This window comes from Colletotrichum aenigma, assembly GCF_013390185.1.
Source record: "Colletotrichum aenigma strain Cg56 chromosome Unknown KSG_Cg56_contig08, whole genome shotgun sequence".
NCBI lineage: Eukaryota > Fungi > Ascomycota > Sordariomycetes > Glomerellales > Glomerellaceae > Colletotrichum > Colletotrichum aenigma.
The window spans coordinates 3,835,372-3,863,074 of record NW_023500914.1 but is presented as its reverse complement, the minus strand read 5'-3'; the positions used below and the strand labels follow the sequence as shown (position 1 = coordinate 3,863,074).

The following is a 27,703-nucleotide window of genomic DNA, read 5'->3' as shown; positions in this document are numbered from 1 at the left end:
AACGTTTGACACTAGAAGCATTTCTAAGCCAAGTGATTCAAGACTTGGAAGCTTACATTTCTCAACGCCAGAGACTTCCGCTATTCCAACACCCATCTTTTCAAGTTCGAGTCTGAGTATCAGATGGAGCCCCCCGTTCAGCGTCCTCAAACTGCTCTACGACCTTCACATCAGCCTTGCCGCCCTCCAACACAGCCAGATCATGGCTGAGCCCGTCTGTCTGGAACTTGTGGAACTGCCAAGCAGGAATATTGGCCTCGAACAGCTGGTCAATTTCCTCGAGGTTGCGGCCCTATCGTCCGTCTTGTTAGCCAAACGCTGTCCCGTAACTTTCTCCAATCCTTTCTCGAAATAAGCTTACCTTGAGCTCAGGCATGCAGAACCACGCCCAAACCGACGTCAAGAAGGCGAATCCGCTCCAGATGTACCCCAACCCGGCACCGATCTCCGCGAGAAGATACGGCGTGACGAAGACGACGATGAACCCGACGACAACATTCAGCGCCGTCTGAGGACCAAGTCAGCAACCATCTCCCCGGGAGTCACGGGTCGTCATGAAGATTGGAGAACTTACCGACAAAGCCATCGTCTTCTCTCGCAAAGTCTGCGTCCCCACCTCCGCGGCGGTGATGTATGCACCCGGGCCCAGCGTCATGTGGAGAATACACGTATACAGCTGCATCCCTGCAACGATGCCGTTGCTCTCGTGGACGTTGGGGCTGGCCTTGCGACCAAGCGCGCCTATGGCGATCAGGAAGGCGCCTTGGGACCAGCCGCCGTGGAAGACGAGGGTGCGGCGGCCGAACATGTCGAGGAAGACCATGGCCATCATCGCCGTGACCACAGAGGTTGCGTTGTTGACGACCTATCATTGACGATTAGTGATGAGACGGACTTGACGTGGGTGAGGAGGGATTACGGCGTAGACGAAGGCCTTGTCTGCCAAGCCCACAGATCTGTAGAATGTCGGGCCGTAGGAGCTTGAGAAGGTTACGCCGGTGAGCTGCTGAAGAGCCATGATGGAGCATGCGATCCTGTACCCCCCGGTGATCAGCACATCCTCTCCCAACAAATCAAACCATCACCGCGCGACTTACCCAGTCCTTCTCCGATTCTTCTCACTAAACAGATCCCTCCAAGGCCCCTTCTCGCGCTTGCCGATCTGGCCCTCCTCCCTCATCGCCGCAATCTCCATCTCAGGCCTGCCGTTATCCACATCCTCCTGCCTCCTGACCTTCCTCAGGACAGCGATGGCCTCGTCCGACCGGTCGTTGAAGACGAGCCACCGCGGCGAGTTGGGCGTGAACCACAGCCCGCACATGATGAGCACGGCGGGCAGCGCCTGGATCGCCGTCGCGATCTGCCAGCCTGAGCTGTCCGTCCGGCGGGACATGGACTCGTTGACGATGCCGGCGATGAGCGAGCCGAAGGTCAGGCAGAGCTGGATCGAGCCGACGAAGAAGCCGCGCAGGGGGGCCGGGGCGATTTCGGATTGGTACGTTGGGACGACCTGGCATCGATGTTCGTTAGTATCGAGCACACACTAAGGTATTCCGTGAGGTTCGGCTCACGTTCTCGACCAGGCCGACGGCTGTGTACACCAAAAACCGGCCCGTGACGAATTGCGCGGCGTGGTTACTCGTAACCTGGACTTCATCCTCGTCAGCCTCTTTCTCCCATCACTCTCAAACGGATGCAAATCTCACTGATGGCTCCCACAATCTGCACCAAACACGTCACCGCCATCGCCCTCCTATGCCCGATCCTCTCAATAATCGGTCCCACGACCACCGTCCCCGTGAACTTGCCCAGCAGCGGCAGACTGTTCATCAAGCTCGCCGTCCGGCTGGGGAGGTAATACGCCTTCTTGGCCGCGCTATAAGAACCGAACTTGTTCATGAAGGGCGTCATGGCCTGCACTCCGCCGAATGAGGCGCCGTCGCTGGTCGCAGACACATATCAGAACTTGACATCTAGGGGGAGAAGTATAAAAGCGAGACTCACTAGCCGAAGAAGACGCTTCCCATGGCATAGATGAGGCAGTAGAGCATCAGGCGGGGAGTGGCGTTGGCGAAGGCCGCCTTGCCTGCGAAGATGCCGCGGCCCATCTTTGGTGATCGAGATAACGCGGGTTGAATGGTTTCTAAGGGACCAGGGTTGAATATCAAAACTTGTTCAAATTTCACTGCAACATCTGGGAGGCAACGCCTTTTGAGCCATCAAAACAACCGGCCCCCAACCCCCAGCCGAGCTTTCACGAATGGGCCGATGACCGGAACCCCAGCGACAGACCGTTTTCCGCCTTTCACCACTCTCCCCCGCAGTAGAGAACTTGGGGTTCGGGGGTGGGTTCTGTGGGGGAGCGAAAGCATGGAAGCGAAGATTATCTGACCGACATTCCTGCCAACTTCCTAAACCCGGGGTTTAAGGCGGGTGTAATAGTCAGAAAGACACGTCGGGACCTGTCCGACTCCAGAAAGACTACCGCGGACCTGGACATCTGCGCGGGTAACTTCCTCGGTCCTAGACATGCCTGCTTCTAAGGCTAGCCAAAGGTCTGCCGGTATTTTGTGCAGCATTCGACCTCGGCTCTATTCAGCCAAAATCATCATCCAGAGCCGCCGTGTATGAGCTTTGCTTTTGATCAGCATGCGGCTCGTCTTCATGTGCATTAGAGATTTCGCATCTCAATCCCCCGAAAGACCGAAAGAAACCCCACTACGCAGCAGAGTCTGAATTGCCATGTTCATTCAAGAACGGCAACATTATGGATCGCAACACTGTCCAGGGCGGAACGCGAGTTGGTCAAGACCCATAATGAAATCCTTCGTCGGAGTCTCCCCGCTTCCGCTGTTTCACCCAGCAGCCGTTGACTGTGTCGCTTGACGGCGCTTCTGTTTGCCTGAATAGGCGCTTCCCTATTTGATTCATATTTATCAACCCAGATCTTTGGTTACCTAGCCTCACATCCTAAATACTTGTGAAGCCTGTCACTTATGGTGAGCCTCAAACGTGATCTCAAAATCCGGTGGTGCCCCCGGTTCTCCGCCTGCAAAATCCGGGATGCGGGGTCGGCCCCGCTTGTGCCCCTCCTCCGGCGAATGCTCAAGAACGCCCATGGGCCAGGCGCGGGATCAGAGTCTGTAGAAATGGCAATCAAAAGAAGGACAGATGCAGGATCCATAGTTAGCAGTGCAGGCATTTTGCTCAAGCATTGGCTGCATTGTCGATGTGAGTCAAACGAGGGTGGATAAACATTCATCATCGCAGCGTATGACGCCAATCCTCCCGCTGCGTCAGATGCGAGGGGAACAGGGAACTCTAACAGGGAATCGCACGCGCCCGACCTCGGAACGACGACCACCTATCCGCGGCGACGCATGGCATCTGAGTCAACTTTGAGATACACCTTTTCCAGTAAGTTATACGCGCAATTGCGACGAATCAGGCGGCAGCGAGATTCGACACCTGTCTAGGTGCCATTGCTGTCGAGCGTCCTAGTTGCTCTCATCACTCGATGATTGCCTCATTCCTGAACCTCGTTCGTGCGCCACGCCCAACCATGTCGCAGACTGGGACATTCGACATTGTAGTATACGGCTCGACGTCCGGCGCCGTCGCGACGGCCATCCAAGCCTCACGGCTCGGGAGGTCAGTCGCGTTGGTCTCGCCGCAGGAACACATCGGTATCATCGCCCTTCATTCCATCAGACCTCGCGGGTTAGACTGACCACATCACCAGGTGGCATCCAGATTAATGGCCTTGGAGCCACAGATATCGACAACCAGGCCGAGTTCCAGAACAGCACCACGTTGGGTGGTCTGAATCTCGAGCTTCACCAGAGGATCAGTCGTCACTATGGCCGCCTGGACAGGCTGAACAAGGTTGTCGAGAAGAAGCTCAAGGATCCTGATGTCTGGAGGTTTGAGGCCAGGGTTGCGGAGCAGGTGATCAAGGACTGGCTGGCTGAGAACCCGTCGATTACCATCGTCAAGGTGAGCTGTTGGTGAAGCGGTTCCGTCAAAAGTGCTTGCTAATAGGCACCAGTCGAGGCTCGTCGAGAAAGATGCCGTTGAGAAGGATGAAACGACCATTCGAGCAATTCGGCTCGAGAATGGCCAGGCGATAACCGGAAAGGTAAGTCCACCCTCAGATGCTCAAAGTCGTTCTTCTCACAGACCCAGATCTTCGTCGAGGCAAGCTATGAGGGCGACCTTCTCGCCGCCGCCTCGATATCTTGGACCCACGGTCGCGAATCCTCAGCGACGTACAGCGAATCCCTGGCCGGCGTCCGCGCGGAAACACTCTACCGCCAAATCGATGTCGACATCGACCCGTACACCACACCCGGCGACCCCTCTAGCGGCCTGCTCTACGGCATCTCCCCAGAAGCCTTTGGCAACCCCGGTGACGGAGACTTGCATCTTCAATCGTACTCGTACCGCATGCCGCTGACCGATGACCCAGAAAACCGCGTGCCCTTCACCGAGCCAGAGGGGTATGATCCTGCATGGTTTGAACTGCATCGACGGTTCTTGAGAGCTGGAGGAGAGATGTATGTGCCAAAGAAGAGATTGTCAGGAGGAAAGACGGACTTGATCGGAAGCGAGGGAGCGTTGTCGACGGACTTGCTTGGGATGAACGACGAGTGGCCTGTGGCGCGGTACGAAGGGCGGAAGAGGATATTGAAGGATACAGCGGACTTCACACGGGGATTCTTCTGGTTCCTGGCAACGGACGAGGCCGTCCCGGTAGGTTTGGCTGTCCTCCTGGAGATATGTTGCTGACAGCAGCAGGAACCGATTCGCAAAGAGTGGTCACGCTTTGGATACTGCCGCGACGAGTTCCCTGACAATGGGCACTTCCCACACGAGCTCTATGTGCGAGACGCCAGGCGAATGATTTCAGACTACATCGTCACGGAAGCGACGGCTTCTCAGAACGGCGCGCCGGAGGTTCCAGACCCGGTCGCCGTAGCGTACTGGCCGACAGATACGCATAGCGTGCGGCGCATACTCCGGGACGGACGGGTCCACAACGAAGGCTTCATCTTCAAGGACGGACACCGTTGGCGGCCCTTCGGTATCGCTTACCGTGCGATGGTGCCACGGAGGGAGGAGGCGGGCAATTTCGTCAGTGTTACTTGTCCCAGCTCGTCGCACGTCGGATATGGTGAGTGTTGCATCCTTGGTGATTTGTGAATCCGTGGTGAAACTTGGCTGACGGGTGGTTAGGGGCTGTGAGGCTGGAACATCAGTTTTACGCACTTGGCCAGGCTTGTGCCAACGCGTGTGACATCGCTTTGGAGAAGGACGCCTTGGTGCAGGATGTGCCGTATGGGCCCCTGAGAGAGAGGCTATTGAAGCAGGGAGTTGTTTTGGATGCCTCTATCGTTGGCATCCCGTCGTTTGGTGACGAATGAGGCAGTCTTAGGAACTGGCATTGAGACATTGCCGAACCAGCTGGAATAATGCCGTCAATGAGGCTTATTCGGGGCTCAGAGGTATTGGATCTAGTTAGTCTGGAGCCTGATTTGTATCATGATACAATTCGACCGTTACGCTACACCAGCCGATGGCTGGTGGCTGATTCAACCGTGTCTTTAGTAGTGGGGTACGCAGTATTGCGGGCTTTTCGCTTTCGCGAACTAGTGTCGACAGATATGACAGCTCCGTAGGGCTGAACATCGATGGATTCTAGGAAGAATGCTGCAAGTACTACAAAGCCTGAAAGGAATCATCCGACTTTGCCTCTGGATTACCTTGGCGCTTACTGCTTGGGCGCATGGCATTCCTTTTGGCCCAGGCAGCCGAGGCGGGTTGGCGGGAAGGATGCAGTAGCACGACCAATCAATTGCAGAGAGATTGAACACGCTTTGGCACGGATAGACGCAGCGGGCAGTTGGGGTTGGCCAAATCTATCTCTGGCAGGTTGGCAGGGATATCAAGGCAGATCTTGAACTCTTTGTCGGCAACTGCGTTTCCTCAGATAGAGTTGCCTGCTATCCGCAGGAACAGGATTCCATGACTTGTCTTCCGATGACGTGAAGCATGTGGCAGCGTTACTGAGCGGCAAGCAGCCAACCATTGGAATAGATACTGGAGTCGAGTGGTGTTCCATTGATCACGATTATGTCAGGATGCGAGAGCAACGTCAAGGCAAGGACAGCGGTGAGCCCAATGCTGAGAGGTGACAACCTCGCCTCTCGAGCCGTAGCTCGTCCCCGCGACGTGACTCGAAGCTTGCATGAGGAGCAGCGTGGCCATGATTTGAAAATCGCCTCCTTGACTGACTAAAATCTCAGCTGGCTGCGAAAATGCGGCTCCGTTAACATTTGCGTCGGAGCTGAGCTTGCAGGTATCCATCCGGGCACATGTGTAGTTCAGGGCTGAGAACAGAAGTCTCGCAGATTACGCCCGAAGCAGGTGAGCGCGGAAGCTAAGCGTTGGAACAGGGCGGATTTTGGGTTAAATGGCAGGCAGCAGGCTGACGGCTCAATCATTAATCCACTCAGCAGGTATCCACACGGGAAAAGATGCATAGTTTCGTCAGCTGCGGACCCCGAAAACTCCAGAAGGCTGGAAAGATTCCCTGTTTGGACGTCACGGTGCCAGATCAGCGAGACGGGGCGGTAACGGTGGCTCGAGCTGGGAAATTCGGCAACTACTTCCCCACCGCTGGACCCAGATCTGCAATCCTGCGCATCCACAGGGGAATCCAATGGCTGCTGTGCGAAAGTTCCAATCCGCGAGCCGATGCCGACGGTCCGGGACGGTGTCGGGGATGGCAAAGATCAATAGCGTAGGCAGACCCGGAGAGATTTTCCTTCTTTTTCAGCGTCATCGATTCTTTTGGTCGTTGGGGGCTGGGCGGCAGCGCTAGTCAGAGACATGCCTGGTCTTGAGACGAACGAAGCCTCCCCGACTCGCGGCGGCAACTCCAATGGAATCCGGTCTGACAATGACAGAATGGTTGGTTTCTAGCCGCACACAATCCGGGAATGCCGTCGGACGATGGTTCGCCATGGCAGCTAGAGCAGAGCGGTCGACAAGACTTCCAACCGGCCGAGGCGGAAAGTCGGAGACCAAGGCCAAGTGCCCAGTTGCCATGGCTGCCGTTGCGTCCCGTTCGAGACAGGAGGCCAAGACCCCTCCAAATTCTCACCAGCATGGGCCCAGCGGCGAGAGATGAGTTGATGGGCGCGAACGGGCTCCGTCCTGGCCCTCGCTAGAACGGGCAGCAAACAGGATCGCCACAAAAGGGCAGCGAGACAGCGAAGCCTCTTGGCCGTTGCGAAAGGCCACCACGTCTGGTCAGGTCTGAGATGGAGGGCGATAGTCGTCGTAATGCACTTGCCGTGTGGTCCAGTCAGGATGCGGCTGGGCGAGAGGAGGTGGACTGTTCGGCGACCACAGGTGCATTCAATTCCGCCCGACAGCCAATAGTGTTTGGTGACTCTGGCTCTGACCGACTCGAACGTCTAATGAGAACGGGAGTGACAACAGCTCAGCGATTCAAGGTTGTGCAGCGCATCACCCCAGGCTGAGAGGGGACCCCGGGTGCCAGCACCAACTGTGCCGAATGGCCGCTGCCTACGACTTGGGAGGCTGTGCACGGCCGTCGCTTCCGACGCCACGTTTGGCCTCTGTGTTGGCGGCGGTAGTTCCTCACCTCGGGCGCCGCTTCAATCCTTCATGTTCGTCGGTTGTTTTGGCCGCTGGTTGATTGAAGGATTCCATTTGTGAAATACCCTGGCCTGTATTGTGCTATGAAAGAAAAGCGGCAGTGGCGCGAAGGGTAGACTCGGCGTTGGTTGATGGAGGGATTCGAGTCAGAGAAACGGGCAGCTTCGCGGAAAGCTTGGCGGGAAGAAGATGCTGACAAAAGACATTGCTTTGGGCAGAGCGAAAAATAGCTTGCGTGTTTCTCAGTCGGGAGGCGCAATTCCCCAGCCTCCAATCACGGGCTGGCTGCTCAACCAAGGCCGTCAGCTCCCGTCTGCTGCGCTGCGACGACACAAATGAGTGTCAGCATTGGGCTTGGTGATGTTGATCGGCTGGAGCTGAGGGCCCAGAGGCAGAGAAAAGGCCCGGGAGTGGCTGCAGGTCACGCACCGCGTTGCTGGCAGGAGAAGCAGGTCCCCGCAGTTTCCAGGAACGGGCCAATCGAACTGCACCCGCGCCAGGTGGCTGCTGTGTTTGCATGGTCCATGCTTGCTCAGACAGAGGGAAAGCTCGATGAGCTCAGCCTCAGGGAGGCTCCTTCCCTCCAATGCGCGGGACCTTCGTGCCTTCCTTCTCCTGCTTGTCTGCTGAGCACAGCATGCACAGCGAGCGCAGCCACGCTAGAGATGCTGATGCTGAAGTGATTCGGTGGATGCCCGCCTCCCCACTGCCTGCCTGCTTGCTCTGCCCACCCTGCCCCGGTACGTTAGCAAAGGAAGGATGGAGGGAAGGAAGGTACCTGCCTGCGGGCTGCCTTCCTGAGGTGCCATTACACTAAGGATACCCAGATTTCCATGGATTGATTCCCCATATGCTAAATCAGCGAGTGAGGTCACTCGTCTTTTCCCCTTTGGTGCTGCAGGTGAGCATTTGGAGCTGCAGGGCGCCTAGACATTTGCTCCACGCATTTGTCTTGGCCTGGTCACTCTCGACCACCAAATCCACCTCGCCGTTCGCTTCGGATTGACGCTACGAGCCTGGGCGTCCACTTCGCCAAGGCAACACTCAGGCCGGCTGCTTAAAAGCATTACTATCCCACTCTTTTTCCTTGGATACCCCCAGTCGCTTGCCTTCTCCGTCCCCCGATCTCAATTTTGGGATCCCCTATCGAGCTTCGCTTTTGATTTCTAGATTTTGCATCTATTTCTCAAGAGCAGCATAGCATCGCGTCCCTGATCTCTGTGGTTACACATCTCCAGCGCGCACCTTCGAACCGGCCCGATCTCGAGAACCTCCGACACCCGCATCACTATGGTTGCCCGTTACGCCTCGATCGCCGCTGCCCTCGCGGCAGGCACAACCGCCCTCTCGGCTCCCCGCGACGAGTCCAGCTCCGGTTCGACTCCCGGCGTCCTCTCGCTGCCCGTGTACCAGGATATCAGACTGCACCCGCTCGAGAAGCTTCGGAGGAGAGCCGTTTCGGACACGGATGTTCCAGTTATTAACGTTACCTCGACGACGTACTTGATTGAGCGTAGGTGGAACCGGACTACCGTCCGAATTGTCGCATCCAACTAACATGCGCAACAGTGGACATTGGAACTCCCGGACAGGACACCAAGGTCGCCCTCGACACTGGCTCCTCGGAGCTGTGGGTGAATCCCAACTGCCAAAAGGCCGGCAGCACCCAACAGGCTCAGTCGTGCCGCGCCAACGGTCAATACGATCCCGACAACTCCAGAACCTCGGTTGTCTACCAGAACACCGGCCGCATCAAGTACGGCAAGGGAGAAGTCGCGCTGCAATATGTCGCCGATAACATCACTCTGCCTGGCAGTGGTATGTCCCAATGTGCTCATGAGCCTTACCAATGACTAATAAATCGTAGACATCGACCTTTCTCAGGTCATCTTCGGCTATGCTACCGACAGTGTCGACCTTAACAGGGGTATTCTCGGTCTCAGCTTCGGAGAGAACAAGAACAACACCGGCTACCCTACCGTTGTGGAGGAGATGAAGGCTCAGAATGTTATCGAGTCTTTGACTATGGGTATTGCGCTCGGAACCAAGGATGAGCCCACCGGCAGCGGTCTCATCTCCTTCGGCGGTGTCGACACCAAGAAGTTCAGCGGCAACCTGCACTCCGCCCCCATCCTGGGACCCCAGAACGGCGAGAGCTTGTGGAGATACTGGGTCCAGCTCGACAGCATTGCGCTGAGCAAGTCTGGCAGCAGCAAGACGACCTACTCCAACTCGCAGTTCCCCGTCTTCTTCGACACCGGTGCTACGCTCAGCTACTTCCCCTCGGCCGTCGTCGACTCCCTTGGTTCGGATCTCGGTGGTCGCCTCGACTCCTCTGTCAATATGTATGTCGTTCCGTGTAGCACCTCGGGTACGATCGACTTCACCTTCGGCGACTTTACCCTCCAGGTGCCCATTTCCGAGTTCATCTGGGAGGTTTCCGACAACGCCTGTGTCCTCGGAGCCGACAAGGCCAGCGATGGCTCCTACCTCCTGGGTGACTCATTCCTGCGCTCGGCATATGTCGTCTTCGACCAGGAGACGCCTGCCCTGCACTTTGCTCCCTACGTCAACTGCGGCACCAACCTGCAGAAGATTCCCCTTGGCGCCAACGCCGCGGCCAAGTTCAGTGGAGAGTGCTCGGCTAGCAACAGCAGCAGTGGCAGCGGCAACAACAAGAACGCAGCCGGCCGTGCCTCGGTCAGCAGCCTCTGGCCTGTGGCTGGCGCGCTGATGGCTGTGCAGGTCTTCATGTCTTTCCTTTAAGCATAATGTAATTCAACGGCTGGCTTTTCATGCATGAGTTTGGAGTTGGGGTTGGACAAACAAACAGGGTTTGCGTCAGCAATAGAGACGACGATTTGGGCCTCCTGTACATGGCGGATTGCTTATACCCTACTCCCCAGGCCTGGGGCTACATAGTATTTGCTTAGTGAACACACAAGATGGTAATCTTGTATCTTCTGCTCATGACGTCATGTGTGTGAATTCAAGCTGCTTTGTGATTGATACTTGAGTTATTGCGTCTTTGGTAAAAGGTCGGCTTTGTGAATGTCAAGCTGTCGGCACTTGACTTGTGATTAAATAAGGAAGTCAGGCATCACGCCTTCCCACTGGTTCATCCAAATTGTGAGGGAGGTGCGGGAAGTGCAGCATGGATCCCTGCTGCATCTACGCCTTCCATATTGGGACATGGCAGAAAGGCTCTTTCCCCAGCTTTGCTCTTGCCTTGGAAGCCGCCGACCACACGGCACCTGCCTAGGTATGGAGAGAATCTTTTCCCTACCTTTGTTTCTGATGTTGCTCGACTTCTCAACGTCGTCCCTTTGCATCTCCACCACATCCACCTCATCTCAACCTCGATCCCTAAGACCTCACCATCCACGACAGATCATTTGTTAAATTTTCCTCTTGCTCAACCCCTAGAACCTATCAAACTGTCGCTCACAAAGGACTTCAAAAAGAAAACCGGCCACCGCCATGCGTCTCGCGGCAGCCTTTCCAGCCGTCTTGGTCATGGCACCCGGTCTCGCCGCAGCCACCGGAGCCCTGGGCTTCGCTCTGGGAGCGAAGCAGCCGAGCGGGCAATGCAAGTACCAAGCCGACTACGAAGCAGACTTCAGAGCGATTCGAGACGCCTCCGGAAGTACTGTTGTAAGAATCTACGCCGCTGACCAGTGCAACACTGCCAAGGAGATCCTTCCCGCTGCGAAGAAGGAAGATTTCCAAGTCATTTTAGGCGTTTGGTAAGTTCCCCGAGTTTCCCGGCGCACCAATCACGGCCACCCTGTCAGCCAAACTTTGCCGCAAACTGTAAACTCAGATGCCGACTGACTCCGATGTAGGCCCGACACGGAGGAGTCCTACGCCGCCGACAAGGCCGCAATTCTGGAGCACATCTCCGGCTTTGAGGACCAAGTGTACGCCGTGACGGTCGGCTCCGAGTCCCTCTACCGCGGCAACTTCACCGGGTCCGAGCTGGCCGACAAGATCAAGGACATGCAAAAGTCCCTCCCCACTATCCGTATCGGCACCGCGGACAGCTGGAACAAGTTCCAAGACGGCACCGCCGATGCTGTCATCAAGACAGCCGACATCCTGCTCACCAACGCCTTCTCGTATTGGCAGGGCCAGACTCGCGACAACGCCACCGCGTCGTTCTTCGACTCCATCATGCAGGCGTTTAGTCACATCCAGCACGTCAGTGGGTCACTCAACAAGCCTGAGCTTTAGGTTGGCGAGACAGGTACGCTGACTGTTCCGTTCCCCTATTCACTTCTCGTGATCTGCGCCTTGATCTGATCTTCGGTCAACGGTGGCTAACCAATCCGTCCGAGCTTAGGCTGGCCCAGCGAGGGTGCGAAGTACCAGAAGGCCGAGCCTGGCAACGACAATGCCGCGGCCTTCTACAGAGAGGGCGTCTGCGGAATGGTCTACTGGGGCTTCAACGTGTTCTTCTTCGAGGCCTTTGACGAGCCCTGGAAGCCACATGCCATTGGCGAGGACGGCAACGCAGCCCCCGAAGTGCACTGGGGCGGAATGAAGGCCGACCGCACTCCCAAGTATTCCCTCCAATGCTGAAAGCGCAGCCTGATGTGAGGAAGCTCGCGTGAGCACCTCGTGTTTTGGCCGTTGCTACGAGTTATGACGTCGAGATGGTAGATACCCTATGAGAAGCTAGACAGAAGAGATTAGTCTTTCACACTCTGATGCCTTTTTGGGAAATCGATGAAGAGGCGTGAAGACTGGCGGCCCAAAAGACCCACGATCCAGCCGACATGTTCTATTTTCTGAGCATCTGACGCGTCGTCCAAAGGTCAGGTTGTCTCGGGACCGAACATGGTTCTCGAGGCCCGCCCAGGCACTGCGCCTGCCAAGCTTGCTGCAGCGAAGAGTGTGTGTGCGCCGGGGCGTCCTCAGTGGCCCATTCTCCGTGTCCGTCAGTGAGCGCGAGCGTGCGAGGTGGGCGCGGTAGCTCACTACCTTCCCTTACAGGCTGGGCCTTCGCCTCTCGCACTCCAGTCTGCACCTAGGGTCAGTGTTAAGGTTATGGGAATAGAGTTTCGTGCGGCTCGCGGTGTTACAGTTTACAGAGGATAAAAGTCCCGTAGCCGCGAGGTGGGGAAATCCCGCCCCCCCCCCCCCTTTTCACGGCTGGGCTGGCCAGGCACGCTGCGCTGAGTGGTGGGAAGACTGAGAATGCGGGAGGGAGCGCCTTGCCTGCGTTACTGCAGCACACAAACTCACGGACCCCTACCCCGCGCCGCGCGGATGCAGGCTGAGAATCTGAGGCACGTCGGGCATCACATTCAAAACACGTTCCTGACGGGCCGCGACCACCGCCACGACACCACCAAGGAAGACATGGGACCTTACCCTGGTCTTTTTCCGGGTGTGGTGTTTTTGCTGTGTGTGATTTGCAGTCGGATGTGAGTGTCACCGTTCTTAGCGAGCGGGGGTTTATCAATATTTTCAATTTTTGTGGTTATTTGATGTTTGTGGTTTTTGGGGTGATATGTCTAGTATATGGTAAAAATTGGGGGGTGGAGAAGAGAAATGGAAGTGCCGAGGTTTTCTTCGCCCCTCTATCCGCTCAGTGGCGCTGGGTGATATGGTAATTTGCGGGAGGCCCGGTTCGGACGTCCGGTGCAGTATGACCATCACCATAGCGAGGTGAGTGGAAGCAGAAGGAGCGCAGGAAAGCCTCGGATGCTCATTAGATTCTCATAGCAGACCATAGCCAAATGGTCGCCGTATACCGCTTGAAAAAAAAAAGTAGTCCTCCCCCCGTGGACTGGATGAAAATGCCGTTTGAAAGGAGCCGCTGATGCTGATGCTTGGTTGTGTTTCGTGAACCCGTCACGGGATGGAATGTTGGGAAACATTTGGTCGTGGCTCGCTTGCTTGATGTGGTGGGTGGCGATGTTGGGAAAGGTGGACGGATCATCGGTGTTGTGTCAGTGCCCGGTGGTGCTTGGCTACAGAAGGGTTCTCTCCGATGGTTCTCTCCGATGGTTCTCTCCGATGAGAGGGCTTCTGAGGGCTGACATGCCGGCCTGTCACGCTTTCCCCGGACGCGATGCGATTACAGGGTTGAGGGTGGATTTCATGATCTTCTCAAAGGACTGCGGGTTGGGTTAGTAAACTGAGGAATTTTGGTAGTGTGGATTTGTAGACTTACGCGCAACCCTGCGGTGTCGTGACGCCGAAGAAGCAGTCGCCAGAGTTGGCTGGTACCACCTGGTTCTGCTTGACGGGCGTGATGACGACGCCGGCGGAGACCATGGACGCGCACAGCGTCGTCAGGAAAGCGAGTGAGACCTTCATCTTTGCTTGGTTTTGCGGTGTTTGTGGTGGAGGTCGTAGGAAAGAAAAGGCTGCTCAGGATAGCTGCCTTGGCGTTGCGGATCGGACTGGAGCGCTGCTCTCAATATTTGTCCCCTTCTAATTCCTCTCTCTTTCTGGTCGAGATGTTTCCCCTGTTTTCCTGAGTTTCCTTCAAAGAGTGATCGTGGAGTTGTCGTCGTCGGACTAGCGACGAGTCGAACGGGTCGGGTCGGGTTGGAGGTGTGGGTAAGGGAGCGTGGAGCGTGAAGAGAATGGGAGCGACGAGCGTGGCAGCTGGGTAGTTTGGGAATATGTATGCAGAATAAGATTTGTTCAGACCAGCTGGTATGCACGGGTATTGAAAGAGAGAGTGTGTTTGGCTAGAGACTGCGTTGCGTGATGCAGGTGACTTTCGCTTCCTTTCGCGGGTCTGAGATACGAAAGATGGAAGTATTAGACTTTTGAGGGAGGAAGGCAAAATGGATGAGAGGACGGGGTGGTGGGTGTGGTTAAGAGGCGGCGGAAGGTGGTGTGCAGCGTGCAGATCTCTTGGCGTGCGTGCGGTGCCGTGCGTTGCGTCGAGAGGCGTTTTGGTGGTTTTGGGGTGGGTGGTGGTAGTGTGGTGAGACGAGGTGAGGCAAAGCGAGTGGAGGGATGGAAGATGGGATGGTTTTACGTGGTGGTTTAGCAGAGCACATAAGGAAGAAGAGAGAGGGAAGTGGGAAGAGGGAATGGGACGATGATGGGCTGTGACGAAACTCGTCTCGACAGGGGTAGAGGGGGCACACAACACGATAACTAGGTAGGTACGACTGGGACGACGAGACTGGACCTCGGAGGGACGAAGCGAGGAGGGGGGCGGACGTGAGTGGTCGCTGGCCAGTGGTCAGCGGTGAGCGGACTTGTTCAGGTACGAGTCCAGTGCCCTGCCCTGCGGGTTAAGAAATTTTGACTATGCCGCTATCGATGCTAAGCATTTGGCGACCAGGGGGAGGCCATCGCGGGCAGCAGGGCATGGGTTTCCTGAAGGGGAGGAGGACCGAGATGAGCGGGTGGAGTTTCAGGGTTGAAACCCAGCGCTGCGCGGTGCGCGATTACGGTGAGAGTTGGTGGGAGTCTTGGGATCATTTACCATTATTGCAAGTGCAGGTTGGAAAATGAAGCCGATTCTTGGCCCGTACGATGGATCACGAGAGGCCATCACCAGACTCCGAAGCTGGTTGACTCCAAGATCTCCAAGATCGAGGGCGAGGCGCTTGTGGCGACGGCGGGTGCAGCGTCCTCGGAGAAAAAGAGGGCGTCAAGAGGACTCCCGCGACGATCGTTAGAGGCTCCTCCTCTTCTTCCAGCGCCTCAAGTGATTAATGTTGTACGGACGGTACGTATCTCGCAGCGATTGGGCAGGAGGACGGTTGATGGCAGATTGGCGGTGGCCGATGAGCGCCGTGCTGGCCAGGGGGCTCCAGATGTTCTGGAACGGCAGCCAGCAGACGGTAGGATGGGCGGCAATTCGGTGCCTGAACCCCTGGGACGACGGGTGGGGCGCCTGATTGGGACGCGCCAGGGACATCACGGGACATGCGACACCTGGGATTCCAGCGATTTCAAGCCCGCGCCACAACCTGCGGATTTCCCGGGTTGGTGGGTCGATGGTGGTGCTTTTACACTACTACTGCCTAGCAAGTAGTCACGCTAGACTGTAAGAGTCTTTTGCCTTTTTTTTTTGACGGTTCAGGTACGCGGGCAGATTTGGGATTGTGGTTGGTCGTCTGCGTTAATCGGGACAGGGATGGAAGCCTTTCTTGCTCCAACGAGGGCCAGAAGCTGGAGAAGCTGAGAGAACACGCGCAGGAGGGAGCGGACGCAGGGACCGCGGGAGGGCGGGAATTCAAGGGGCAAAAGCCAAAAGCGCCATACAAAAAAGGCTGCGCTCTGCAGAAGAGTGCCAGAATGAAGTTCTGTGAGTTGATGCTTATGGCATGGACAGAGACTACAGCGCAAACTCTACGACTCCAAGGGGGTGAGGGGGAAGAGCTCACGACAGGGCGAAACCTGGCTGGCGAGTCTCTCACGCACATGGCGCAGCAAAGGCGTGCCTGGCTGAGACAGGGGCTCCGCTGTCAGCCTGTCACTCGACAAAACCTTGGTGCCTCTGCGGATACGCAGGACTGTGAGGAATGCGGGCCACATCCTGGGTTGACAGATTTCGGATTCAGAACAACCTCGACGACGAGCCAACATCCCAAATCCCTCCCTTCCCCCTTCGTCATTGGTGGCTTGTGTCCGATATCCACTGCATTGACAGTCATCAGTCCACAATCCCACTCCGTCAGTGTGTAATCGGCGGGATACCTGGCGCTGATCTGGGAGATTCTCCTCCTGTCTCCCTTTGGGGGCCAATGCTGTCGTTCGTGGATCTCTGGGCGACACCTTCAGACTGAGGGAGGCGGCGGGCGTGACGGCTGGGCATATGATCTTCCAAAACTTGACGGGGGGCTCGGCGGGCTTGGGAGGATGACGGACGCGTGGGCGTGGGCGTGGGCTGTGGCTTGTCTCGACGAGGAGGATCTTCGTGATCCAAGGGGGTGATGTGTCGTTCGCGATCATGCTCTCGCGACGCATCACCACGGCTATCGAAACCTCGTTTCTCGCCCACACGCGCACACTCGTGGGATGGCACGTCTCTACTTTCCCTTCCTCCCGCACCTCCCTCCACAAATCACCAACAACCCACACAGCTAGAACCTGCTACAGTGCTCTAGCAACGTGTGGTCGGAAACCTTCACGCGCAGAGGCTGTCGCTTCCATGTCCCAATCGGTATCGCTGACGAGCCCAACTCTCCCTCAATCACCGGCAGAACCTTTCCCGGGTCCCACCCTGAGCCTCCCCCGCGGATACTCACCTCTGCAATGCCGTCGAGCCCGTAGGGACGAAGGCCGCCCATGAAAAGGGGGCAGAAACAGCCATGTAGCAGTGGGAGGGAGGGGGCCGCGATGCAGAAGGGAGCACGAGCCAGGCACGGCGCGTTCTCCGCTGACTTATTCGTTCTTGCGGCTCTGCCGTTCCGTTCCCGGGGGCACTCGGGATGCGCTGACGCACATCCCGCGGGTGTTCGCTGATCTTTTGATACGCCTCGGGAGAAACGTGATGCTACCCTTCCCGCCCGGATTTTCATGCTGCACTCACCAAGCGATGTTCTGGATCGCGTCCGTGGGTTTTGGAAACAGTGTGTTTGCCATCTTCCGGTTTTGCCAAACATTGAACGATTCCATCTGTGGGGCACATATGTCCTGGCTGGTGCTACCGGGCTCGATCGAGACACTGTCTCGGTGCTACTCGACTGTTGTTGGCCCGGAGTGACACAGGAGGGTCTCACGACCACCAAAATGTTGAACACGCAAAACGGGCCGTTGGCATCGGAGGAATGCGTCCGAGTCATTGGACGCTTACACGCGCCCAACGGGCAAGCGGCACGAGGACCGTTGAAAAAAATCTTCGTCATTCGTCATTCGTCATTCCTGGGCCGTGCTTGGGGCTTCTCAGACATCAAATCCGCGTCGACGTCATCGCCCGTGCCCTCGATTTCAGACTGGAGATGTGATACGCCATGAGGAGGACCCACCCGCACTTTCGTAAGCTTCCAGAAGCCATCTTCCCGTCCGTGGGGCATGTTCGATTTGCGTGAATGACTAAGTAGGTTATTGACCAAGGTGTCGGCGATTCATGGGATCTCTTCGGTGTTAGGTGCAGATCTGGGCGGGAGGGGACCAGACGAACCGCTTTCGCCACCGTTCGATCGCCGGGTACGAGAGTTTGGAAACACGTTGCTGCCCGCGATCACTCGTGCATCATTGGCTGTTGGTCGTGTTTGCTAAATGAGGCTGTCAACCAACTCGAACTTATGTTTAGTTTTACGTTCTTGGGAGGAACGTTCTGTGACTTTCATGACGTCTGGAGAAACCCATGCTCTGAAAGGCTAGATGTCATGGGGGTGTGGAGTGAATCTACGTTCGTACCACAACTAGCACGTCCAGCCAACCTGTCTTGTGCCTCGTGTTTCAATCAGCCCAAAGGTATTACTCGCATGTCAAGAAAGGCGGTGGGAGAGGCTGTTGCTCTCGATGAGCAATTCATTCGTCTCTCATTAGCGATCATCAGCTGGAATCTTGTTCCGGGTGTAGCCATGACTTCACACGCTCTCGTATTTTTCTCGTTGCCAAGGTCCTAGTGACGTTCATGACTCTGTAACGGCCACCTGATGAATCCTATCGAGCCTAACTCTTCTTGCTACGTAATGAATTCGCTGTCAAGAAAGCAAAGCTGGGAGGAAAAGACCTGACAATATGCCGCCTATGCATGAAAATGTAGTTGGCCTTGACGACATCAGCGATTGAAATATTGCAACCGAACGGGCTGTAAGTCCATTCTCCGATACTGATTATGATGCAGTACCTCCTTCGTCGTTCGCTGTTGTAGGCTACCGGGAGCAATCGCATGTATTGCACTAGCAAGGCTCACACTGTTTTTACCAGCCATGGTGGCCTTCAGATGTTCGGTTGGCCAAGCCGCCTTTGGCTTGCCTTTGGTTCTTCCCGGGTCTCTATGGGGCCATATCAAATGATATTGGCCACAGTTTCGAAGGGAAAACAGCCCACAGCAACATTTGGTGTTGAGCAGATTTAGACTTGCTCATACACATGACTGGCGAGTGAGCTATCATATGCCACACCTTTCGACGTAGGAAATTCAAGACGTCAACTCCGCTGTCAATTTGATGCTGAGATGGCGTGTACAATGTTGTAGCCCACCGACCCAATAATCTTCGAATCGAGGAGCAACTATTGCATGGGAATAAGATCCACCTAATTACACGTGTAGAAAATGTCTCTTTCTAGATTACAACTTCCATACTTAAAAGATGGCCAACGGCTTCCACCCCACGCGCGTGATTTTAACAGCCGCGAATGCCACAACTGAAGCCGCATACATTACCCCAGTAAATATGATCAGACCTTGATAGCTTCCTCCCTGCGCCGCAATAATCTCTCCTGCGATGGGTACTCCGAACAAACAAGAAAATGAAGCAGCCGTGTATGAAGTCGCGTAGTAGCGGCCGTAGTTCTCCGTCTTACACAGCCGTCCGATGCAGACCGGGCTGATGCTGATGTTATTACCGCTAGCGAATCCAAACAGAATCACGAACACCAGGATGCCCGCCATCGAAGAGCCCGCAGGTAGCCAGATCGCCAGACATGCAACGCAGCTCAGGAACAGCGCCGCAATATGCGAGTTGAAGGGCCCGGCGTAGTCGCCCCACCAGCCGGCTAGGACACGACCTACTACACTGCCGGCGTTGAGGATCGTCGGGATCTGGTATGCGAAATCGGTGTCGAAGCCTTTGCTGATTGCATAGCTTGATATGTAGGTGAGGGGGATAAAGAGGGACCACTCGAACAGGAAGAGACCGATAGTCGTCATCGCGACAGCAGGCTCGCGCAAGATGCGCAGGTCTGGATGGGGCGAAGCATTAGGGGCGGGAGGCAGACGGGTGTCGATGAGGAGGGTCGCCGTGCCGCAGCATACGAGCACGATGAACCCGATGGTCCGAATAGCCCATGCCCATCCCCCGCGTTCAAAGAGGTAACGCAAGATGATGGGATATACGATCCCACCGAAACAACCACCCGTCGACGCGATGCCCGTGGCTAGTCCTCTGCGGTGGTAGAACCAGTGGCCGATGGCAGCGAACGAGGGCGTGAATAAGAGTGACGCGCTGCAGCCGTTGAGGACGCCGAACACGAGCATGAATTGCCAGTATTCTAGTATCCAAGGTTAGCGGATGCGGCGAATACATGGCCTCAGTGGTAAAGAACGAACTTGTCGAAAAACTCAGCAACATCTGTGCCGCTACCACGCCGATGGTGCCAGCCAGGATGAGCCACTTAGGGCCGTACTTGTCGAAGAGGGGCCCGACGTAGATGCCGCAGAAGAAGACGAGAAACATGTACGTCGAGAAGATCCATCCGATGGTGCCCTCGCTGTAGCCGGCGAGTTGGTGCGTGCCGACGTAGGCATGGAGCGTTGCGATGGTGTTGGATATGCCGAGGGCTGAGAAGGAGGCAAACCAGGATCCTAGGACGACGGACCAAGCTCGAAGTCCTCCTTCTGGATAGTCATTCCCTGAAGGTGCTAATACTGCGTCGGCAGTTACGCTTGTTGGCTGTTCAGACTTCTCATGCTGTTCTTGTCCTCGGGTAATAGGGCGATTTTGAGCTGCGACCTCCGGATCAGGTGGTGACCTTGAAGTTGAAGATCGCGATGCCATGGTTAGAGTTGCGACGTATCAAAGACTGAAATCAACATTAAGCACAATGCGCACAGCTAGAGAATAAAGGATCCTCTTCCCAGAACCAAAAGTGAACGACTCTCATTTTAATCATAAAGTCATCAAACCAGTTCCCCTCTCCAATCAGTATATCTCAGTCAGCCCCCAACCTGTCGGCTCAAACTTTTCACTCGCTCATATTTTTATGTGGTAACGCGCCCTACAATGACATGTCTTGCTGAAGTTGGAAATTACTTTAGGAAAAGACTGTTGGCTAGACCCGCTAATGACCCAAATTTGCAACAAAGACTGCCATACACCAATCGCTGAGTGCATACATTGCTTCGACCAACATTTTCGAATCGAATTGGGAAAGTTTCGCCTTAGAAATAGCCCCGGCCTCGGCTTCGGCTCAACGCGCATCGGCAACGTCAATCGCGCCTTGAATTGACGTTTGGTGGGGACGTGTGCTGCGGGATGCCGAATGATTGGCGGGAGTCTTTCCGCGATATGACGACATCCGAGAATCGGCAACTCTATCAGCTCCCGACCGGATGCATATCGCAGAGGGAGTCTTTGCAGAGTAGCATTTCTCTTTGGGTCTGTACCAACATTCGAGTTCAAGACCGACCAAAAGATGCTTGCCAGCCTACGAATTGGCCTCCTTGGTCAATTGGGGGCTTTCCCACTTGTGAAGCTGGTTGCCGGTCTCGTCTTCCTGTTGGGCTTTGCAGTAACCGTCGTCCTTCGAAATGGCAACATCAGCAGGGTACGGAGAGAGCTCCGCCATCTCCGGAGACTCGGCGTGTCAACAAGCAACATGACGGATCAGTTCGAGGCCAAATACGCCGCTCCGGAGGACGCCGAAACCAACGGGCCGATCCGGATCAAGTCTCTCTACATCCACCCAGTGAAGTCATGCGGCTTCATCGAGGTCAACCGCGCATTGCTCACCAAGACCGGATTTCTGTACGACAGATGCTTCGCCATCTCTACCGAGGTCGTGGACCCGGACAATGGCTCAATAACGTGGAAATTCATCAGTCAACGTACCAAACCTAACATGTGCCACATCAACACGGAGATATGGCTTCCTCACAAGGATAGTGATCCTAGCGACCCTCTTGTGCAGGCTGGGGGCTGTGTTGTGCTATCATTCAAAGATCCGGATCCTCTATCTTGGACTCAAAAATTGGAGACCCTTCTTCATACCTGGGATCCTTCCGCCGTGCCGGAGGTCTTTTTGGTAGCACCTCTTCAACCTACGCCGACAGAAGTGGAAAAGCTGAACATCAGGATCAAAAAGTTCGGCATCCACGCTCGTGAGGCTAGCGGACTGGATCTAGGCGACATCCCCTCCGTCGCAGCCGCACTACCCAAGCTCAAAAAATACCTCCAAATCCCGGAGAAGCGCGGCCTGACGCTTATGCGATGCACCCCAGAGACCCTGACCCGCTGCGACAGAAACCTCGCACCGCTCAAGTCCATCGGAACACCTTCAGTCCACGGCTACACGGACCAACAACCCGTCAACCTCAACTCCCTCTCCTCAGTACACGCCGTCTCTGCGCTGTTACCACCAGAAAACCAGCCCTTGGACGCACTACGTTTCCGCGCGAACATCTGGATAACGGGTGCTCCGGCCTTTGCCGAAGAGTCCTGGAAACGCTATCGAATCTTACCAAAGGCCGTTTCAGATGAGAAAAGGGCGGAGGTGGCGCCAAAGTTGTCGGTTGTTTGTCGTACGTCGCGGTGCACGATGCCGAACGTCAATCTTGAGACGGGGACCTTTGAAGCAGATAAACCAATGGAGGGCAAGAAGAAGGGCAAGCCGCAGCCGAGCGCGACGTTGATAGAGCACCGTACTGTTGAGACGGGGAATCCATCCGCGCTGGGATATATCGGTATGCATTGCGTACCAGAGGACCAGGACTTAGAAGAAGCCAAGGAGCAGAGGGTGGGGCTGTATGTTGAGGTCGGTGATGAGATCGAGGTGTTGGAGACTGGGGTTCATCTATTTGGTTCCACAGCGAAAGACTACTAGACTTACATTTATAAAAGTTCATCTGATCAGAGGCAATACTTGTCTTCTCCAGAGAACTGGAGCCTTTCAATGGTACCAGAAGCTTGGTAAACATAAGATCTACCTGTCTTGTGCCTCGACTTGTTTACATCTATCAAATGCCAGTGATAACAGCTCTTCCATACATCTCCTGATTCATCAACTGCCCTACGACTTCCTCCGTGTCATTAATATGGAAGTATTCGACGGATGCTCGAATGCGACCTTTGGCAGCCTCCCGTAATAGCTCAGCCATCTCCTTCTCGGTTCCGACCATGGCGCCTTTGATATTGAGAGCTTTGGAAGAGCAGCCAGGTCAGCCTGAGTACCAGTAAGAATGCGATGGAGACTTACCCTTGAGAGCACACAAGGTGACTGGTATGGGAATATCGAAATCGTTACGGGGCAATCCGACGCACACAATTGTTCCCATGGACCTGACCAATTTGGGTGCCGTGATGTAAGCGTCTTCCGACCCAGGCACAACGAGAACGGCGTGAGCTCCCTCCCCTGTCAACTCCATGACCTTCTTGTCGACCTCTTCCTTTGTGTAGTCGATGAACACTTCGGCTCCGTTGTCACGGCAAAACTGATCGTGACCACTAGAGTCAACTGCAATGACTCGGTACCCTCTCATTCGCGAGGCAATTTGCACACCCAGATGCCCCAGACCGCCCGCTGCCCCTTGGATAACGACCCAATCGCCAGGAGAAAGGTCGCCTTCCAATTTCGAAACCGCGCCCATCATGGTCAAACCGGCACACAGCAAGGGCGCAACTTCAGCATCGGGCAACCCGTCGGGAATTTTCGTGACATATCTTGAATCCGCCACGACATACTGCTGGAGCGTCCCGGGGCGATGTTTGCCGGTGTTGAGCTGCTTCGGGCAATTATTCTGGTGTCCGCGGACGCAGACCGAGCAGGTCCCACAGGCACTGTAAAGCCATTTCACCCCGACCTTTTCACCAAGAAATTCTTCAGAGACGCCAGGGCCCAGTTTGACGATCCTCCCAACGCCCTCATGGCCTACGATGGGGTCGTACACACCCCAACCCCGGAAAGCTCGAGTCTCCGATCCGCTTTCCAGAGTTTAAGTCAGCGATGAAAGTCATACAACAAGAACATGAGAAGATGTACCAGACGCCTGTGGCACTGATGCGGACGAGTACCTCGTGAGGTCCGGGAGTCCCGACGGGCACGTTATGCTGCACCACGATACTGGCGTTCGGCCCTGGGTGTCGAATGACAGCGGCCTTCTGCACCGTGGGCAATTCGTCGTCTTCGTCCATGTTGAGAGATTTCAATGAAGGCAGAGTGAAGGATCGCAGGGGATGATTTGAGGCTGAAAAAAGGCAACAATATCGTAAGATTATGGTCGCTAACGGGGTAGTCTAGCACGGTGGAGCATACCCCGCGCCGGGTCCTGCGGCCGGCATTGTTGCAGCCGTCGATGTGGGGAACTTTCGGAGTCGAGCCGATGGGCTGCAAGATCCGATGTTTTTTTCCTTTTTCTTTTTTTAGTGAGTTGAAGTCCGTGATAAGGTTTAAGGAGTTACATGTGATGCAGATCTGTCTTGTTGGGCCTCGTCTTGAACGAGGCGTCTTCGTAGTTAATGCTCAGGCTTGTCAGGATTAACACGAATTGGAGGCACAGCATATCTCACTTGGGTCAACGTCATAAATACGGGAATGTGGATGACTTTGGATGGTATAGTAGACCATATGTTTCCGTGTGCATCGCCATGAGATTTGAATCAAAGTGAGGCACATTGCTGATTCGGGCGATCAGCATGGAATCACTATGTTATGATGCGGTTCCATTTTCCTCTTTCTTTGGACGAACACGTTAGCCTGCGGTCGTTCGCAAACCATCACGTCAACAAGTGGTGGGCGTACGTAACTTCATACTATGCATACTATCGAATCAACAAGTTGGTGCTAACTGATTATTTTGTGTCTGCGCGACTACGTTTCCTGAGTACTGAAGTTACTTCCATCGAGGACAACAGTAGTAGATACAATGGTAGTGCGGACGACAGGAGTAACAGCAATAGTAAAGGTAGAGGGGACGAAGACCACCGTCACAGTGATACAGAGTGTATGTCAATTCGTAAGAACACAATCTCTGTACCTGGCACGGAAGAAATAAGGGATCCATTCCCTTGGCAATTCAAATCATAATCAACTCGGCCGGATGCAAGAGCTGAAAAAAATAATGACAGCACCAACGCGGACGGCATGTCAACACGTCTGACAATTTGAGCATCAAGCTTTCTTGAAATATGGAAATCCACAGATCATATCGTGTTATCGACCCGACTTTTCCGACTTCCTCGGGTTTCGTGAAGGCGGTAAACGTTGAATGCCTCAATTAGTCCAAACCTTTTTCTTGGTACGTATAGGGTTTGAATTGCAAGTTGAGTCAGTATCTCGCTCTTCTCGAATTCTCTGCGAGGTAAGATAGGTGAAGAAAGAATATAAAAAAGTCGTAATGTCGCAGCTCCAACTGGTCTCACATCCTCACACATAACCACAACCTGAGCCATTCAAACCTTGTCTCAATCCGCCAGGAGTTCATCCGATCAACCGTTGTTATTGGCACGTCTTAAAATGCTTTTCCAACACATCTCTGTCATCATCGCGTAAGTATTCAGACACCATTCGTCTGCCTCCTTGGGCCGCGCTTACCTCTCGATCACAGCGAATTCGCAGCTGGCTCACTTGCGTCTATTGCCGACTGCAAGGGAAGCTTCTACGCTGGCGTTTGCCAGGATGTCCACGCCCCGGGAGCTCGTCATGAAGCACTCACCCAGAGCTGCTGTCAGTCTCCCCATGGAACGACCTATCATGATGGCCCTGGAACATTTGTTCGTTCTCCGCTGGTTTCATTATCTGAACAGGAACATAGCTAACTACAAGTTTAGTGCTGCACCACTTCTGACTCTGCGGCTATTTCCTACATGTCTTCATGCTGTTCCAACAGCGGCAAGAACGCCATCAACTTCAACCCCGCTTAGATTTGATGTCCTGAGTGCTTTTTAGCGAGATCATTGGCAAGACGTCGGAATGCAGGGGAACAGACCCGGGATCATGCACATAACCTGTCAAGATGCATATTTTCCATGGTTAGACTACACACGTCAGCTACATTGTAACTTCATCTTGGACGAATGATTGAAAGGCTTAGAGCAATATTTAACGTGCATCGGGACACGGCAGACTGGATGCTCTGCGCGCGTGCTTGCTTGATCTTCTTACCAGGTCAAGTAGTTCCATTTTCTTCTTTGCTCTCCGTCCAATACCAGCCGAATGTGGGAGGAACCTAAAAGTCGGTTCAAAGCTTATTGCGTACCTAGTCTCAAACTCCAATAACTACAAGTGCATTCCTACATTTGGGTATTGTGTTATTGCTTGGGTAACAAGCCATCCTTGTGTGTCCGTGATGGCTCGTCTCAGATCCTTCCCCAATCGGGGTGATATTCCCGCCTGGGGCCCCATCGCTTGTATGGCTGGTCCTTGGCCCCCTCCGCGAATTCTGTCACACGGCGCCGTGGGACGTTCCGCCTCCTAAATCAGGCACTGGAGTCCTCCGTGCAGATGTGAACACGGGTGAATTGTTGCTCCGACTGTCACAAGGAATAGACATTCATTTTCAGATATTCAAGATATGAAGTTGCAATCGAGTTTAGCTATGATGCAATCGGACTGGGCATCTCATAAAGCCGCCTTGGCGGCCTTCACTGTTTCTCTTTTAAGCATTCGCAGAGTTACAGCGTTCCGTCGCATTCATCGACCCCAATCGGAGGCTCTGTATCTTGCTGCGAGTTGCAATTGCGCGAAAATGTCAGGCTTGAATGGACATAGTAAAATGTTGGAACTCATATTACTCTACATGCGGGTTGGAAGTCTGGCCAAGAGTGTCACCTAGACGCTGATCGTTAGTTGTCCTGTCAGGCTGTGCAAGGATCAACACTTCGCTTAGCCACATCGATAACATCTTGGCTAATATCCAGGCAATCAAAGTGAAAAGCAAACCGGAAAGTTGGTCAACTTAAAAAGTAACAACCGAGTCGACCGAGGTGATCGCGTCAAATGATTCGACACAGCGCGCGAGCGAGTGGGCTATCCCCCGCCTTTACCGCCTTACAGTGTTCATCCGTAATCATGACAACCCCTGAGCCAAGACAACTCAGGCCACGTGCTGATGCTTTTATAAGACGAACATACATCCAGTCTTCGAAGCAACTTTCATCACCTCCAGACCATTCGTCTCAACATCCTCCATTCTTCCCAGTCATCTCCAAATCACAGTAACGAAAATGAAGTTCTCCATCATCGCCGTTGCTCTTCCCCTCATCGCGGGCACTAGCGCCGCCCCTTCCACGGTCGTCGAGCGCCAATCCCCCAATTGCGAGCCCTACAACAACGGCACTTCTGCCCCCTTCCCCCACGAGCTCGTCTGGGGAGAATGGTTCCTTTGCTGCAGCTACAATGGTCCTGACCCTGGTGTACGTCAAAACTCAAACGCAGACCCTGGCGCGGAGACCTTTCAAGGCCCCTTGCGCCGGGAAATGGAACCACGTTTACTAACGAGGCAACAGACCTACCAGAACTGCTGCGATAGACAGGGTGCGGGAACTGGAAGTGGTTTCCCTGGATGCGTGGAGATCTAAAGCTTCAAAGGTTGCAACTTCAATTCATGTTAATAAGATGCTCGCAAAGCCTGTGGGCTTTGACAACATTCAACTTCAAAATTTCAAATATTTCATTGATCATGTTGTGAGACTTGAGCGATCGTAAGGCCTTTAAACCAAGACCAGGTACAAGATCACGGGAAATGCACGCAGCCACGGTTACTACTGCGTCTACATACGTCATTGGAGAGCCATGATTCACACCAGGCCCTTAGAAGATCAGCTAGGAGGGCTGCTAAAGACCACTCTGAACACTGATAGCCACAAGTTAGGACGATGTGGCAAGTCCAGTCGCCTAAGTTAGTTCCTATAATACTCCTAAGGGCCCTATTAAGAATAGGAGGCAACCATGACAAGCGTACATTACTTACAACGACCAAAGCGGATAGGGACCACCCGACACTAAAGGAATTGTATGTTAAACAGCACTTCAAGTTGGGAACTCACATATCATGTGCATCCTCAGGCGCAATACTAATGTTCCCAATTCACTATCTCATCATCATAACTTCAGTATGTACAATTACTATATACAAGCTTCCGCAAGTCATGCGCACCAGCACTCGCGAATCGCAGCATCCAAGGCTTGGCTGCACATGTGTCCTCAC

The 27,703-nt window shown here is 54.6% G+C and overlaps 9 protein-coding genes across 9 annotated transcripts; 6 read left to right on the top strand and 3 right to left on the bottom strand.

Moving 5' to 3' along the window:
• Positions 1-100: 100 nt before the first annotated feature.
• On the bottom strand, positions 101-2,108 carry ecdD-1 (Major facilitator-type transporter ecdD; the record flags this gene model as incomplete). The annotated part of the gene is made up of 8 exons (XM_037327748.1): positions 101-292; positions 362-508; positions 575-865; positions 920-1,034; positions 1,098-1,510; positions 1,572-1,651; positions 1,707-1,942; positions 2,005-2,108. 8 exons carry the CDS (start codon positions 2,106-2,108, stop codon positions 101-103), a joined length of 1,578 nt encoding a protein of 525 aa, XP_037174035.1.
• A 1,454-nt stretch (positions 2,109-3,562) lies between these two features.
• On the top strand, positions 3,563-5,423 carry CGCA056_v012503 (uncharacterized protein; the record flags this gene model as incomplete). Its single annotated transcript, XM_037327747.1, has 6 exons — positions 3,563-3,686; positions 3,743-3,996; positions 4,049-4,138; positions 4,186-4,752; positions 4,798-5,173; positions 5,236-5,423. The coding sequence occupies 6 exons, from the start codon at positions 3,563-3,565 to the stop codon at positions 5,421-5,423; spliced, it is 1,599 nt and encodes a 532-aa protein (XP_037174052.1).
• A 3,553-nt stretch (positions 5,424-8,976) lies between these two features.
• On the top strand, positions 8,977-10,452 carry SAP8 (Candidapepsin-8; the record flags this gene model as incomplete). Its single annotated transcript, XM_037327746.1, has 3 exons — positions 8,977-9,199; positions 9,256-9,504; positions 9,554-10,452. The coding sequence occupies 3 exons, from the start codon at positions 8,977-8,979 to the stop codon at positions 10,450-10,452; spliced, it is 1,371 nt and encodes a 456-aa protein (XP_037174057.1).
• A 714-nt stretch (positions 10,453-11,166) lies between these two features.
• CGCA056_v012501 (Glucan 1,3-beta-glucosidase) lies at positions 11,167-12,267 on the top strand (the record flags this gene model as incomplete). Its single annotated transcript, XM_037327745.1, has 3 exons — positions 11,167-11,432; positions 11,532-11,890; positions 12,029-12,267. 3 exons carry the CDS (start codon positions 11,167-11,169, stop codon positions 12,265-12,267), a joined length of 864 nt encoding a protein of 287 aa, XP_037174768.1.
• A 6,658-nt stretch (positions 12,268-18,925) lies between these two features.
• Positions 18,926-20,339, bottom strand: asaE-1 (MFS transporter asaE; the record flags this gene model as incomplete). Its single annotated transcript, XM_037327744.1, has 2 exons — positions 18,926-19,833; positions 19,892-20,339. The coding sequence occupies 2 exons, from the start codon at positions 20,337-20,339 to the stop codon at positions 18,926-18,928; spliced, it is 1,356 nt and encodes a 451-aa protein (XP_037174362.1).
• An 820-nt stretch (positions 20,340-21,159) lies between these two features.
• On the top strand, positions 21,160-22,383 carry CGCA056_v012499 (uncharacterized protein; the record flags this gene model as incomplete). The annotated part of the gene is made up of 1 exon (XM_037327743.1): positions 21,160-22,383. One exon carries the CDS (start codon positions 21,160-21,162, stop codon positions 22,381-22,383), a length of 1,224 nt encoding a protein of 407 aa, XP_037174716.1.
• Positions 22,384-22,516: 133 nt separating this feature from the next.
• On the bottom strand, positions 22,517-23,690 carry alcB-1 (Alcohol dehydrogenase 2; the record flags this gene model as incomplete). The annotated part of the gene is made up of 3 exons (XM_037327742.1): positions 22,517-22,698; positions 22,756-23,480; positions 23,539-23,690. 3 exons carry the CDS (start codon positions 23,688-23,690, stop codon positions 22,517-22,519), a joined length of 1,059 nt encoding a protein of 352 aa, XP_037174717.1.
• Positions 23,691-25,011: 1,321 nt separating this feature from the next.
• Positions 25,012-25,418, top strand: CGCA056_v012497 (uncharacterized protein; the record flags this gene model as incomplete). Its single annotated transcript, XM_037327741.1, has 3 exons — positions 25,012-25,043; positions 25,103-25,268; positions 25,326-25,418. The coding sequence occupies 3 exons, from the start codon at positions 25,012-25,014 to the stop codon at positions 25,416-25,418; spliced, it is 291 nt and encodes a 96-aa protein (XP_037174708.1).
• Positions 25,419-26,720: 1,302 nt separating this feature from the next.
• On the top strand, positions 26,721-27,074 carry CGCA056_v012496 (uncharacterized protein; the record flags this gene model as incomplete). The annotated part of the gene is made up of 2 exons (XM_037327740.1): positions 26,721-26,909; positions 27,003-27,074. The coding sequence occupies 2 exons, from the start codon at positions 26,721-26,723 to the stop codon at positions 27,072-27,074; spliced, it is 261 nt and encodes an 86-aa protein (XP_037174709.1).
• Positions 27,075-27,703: the final 629 nt, after the last annotated feature.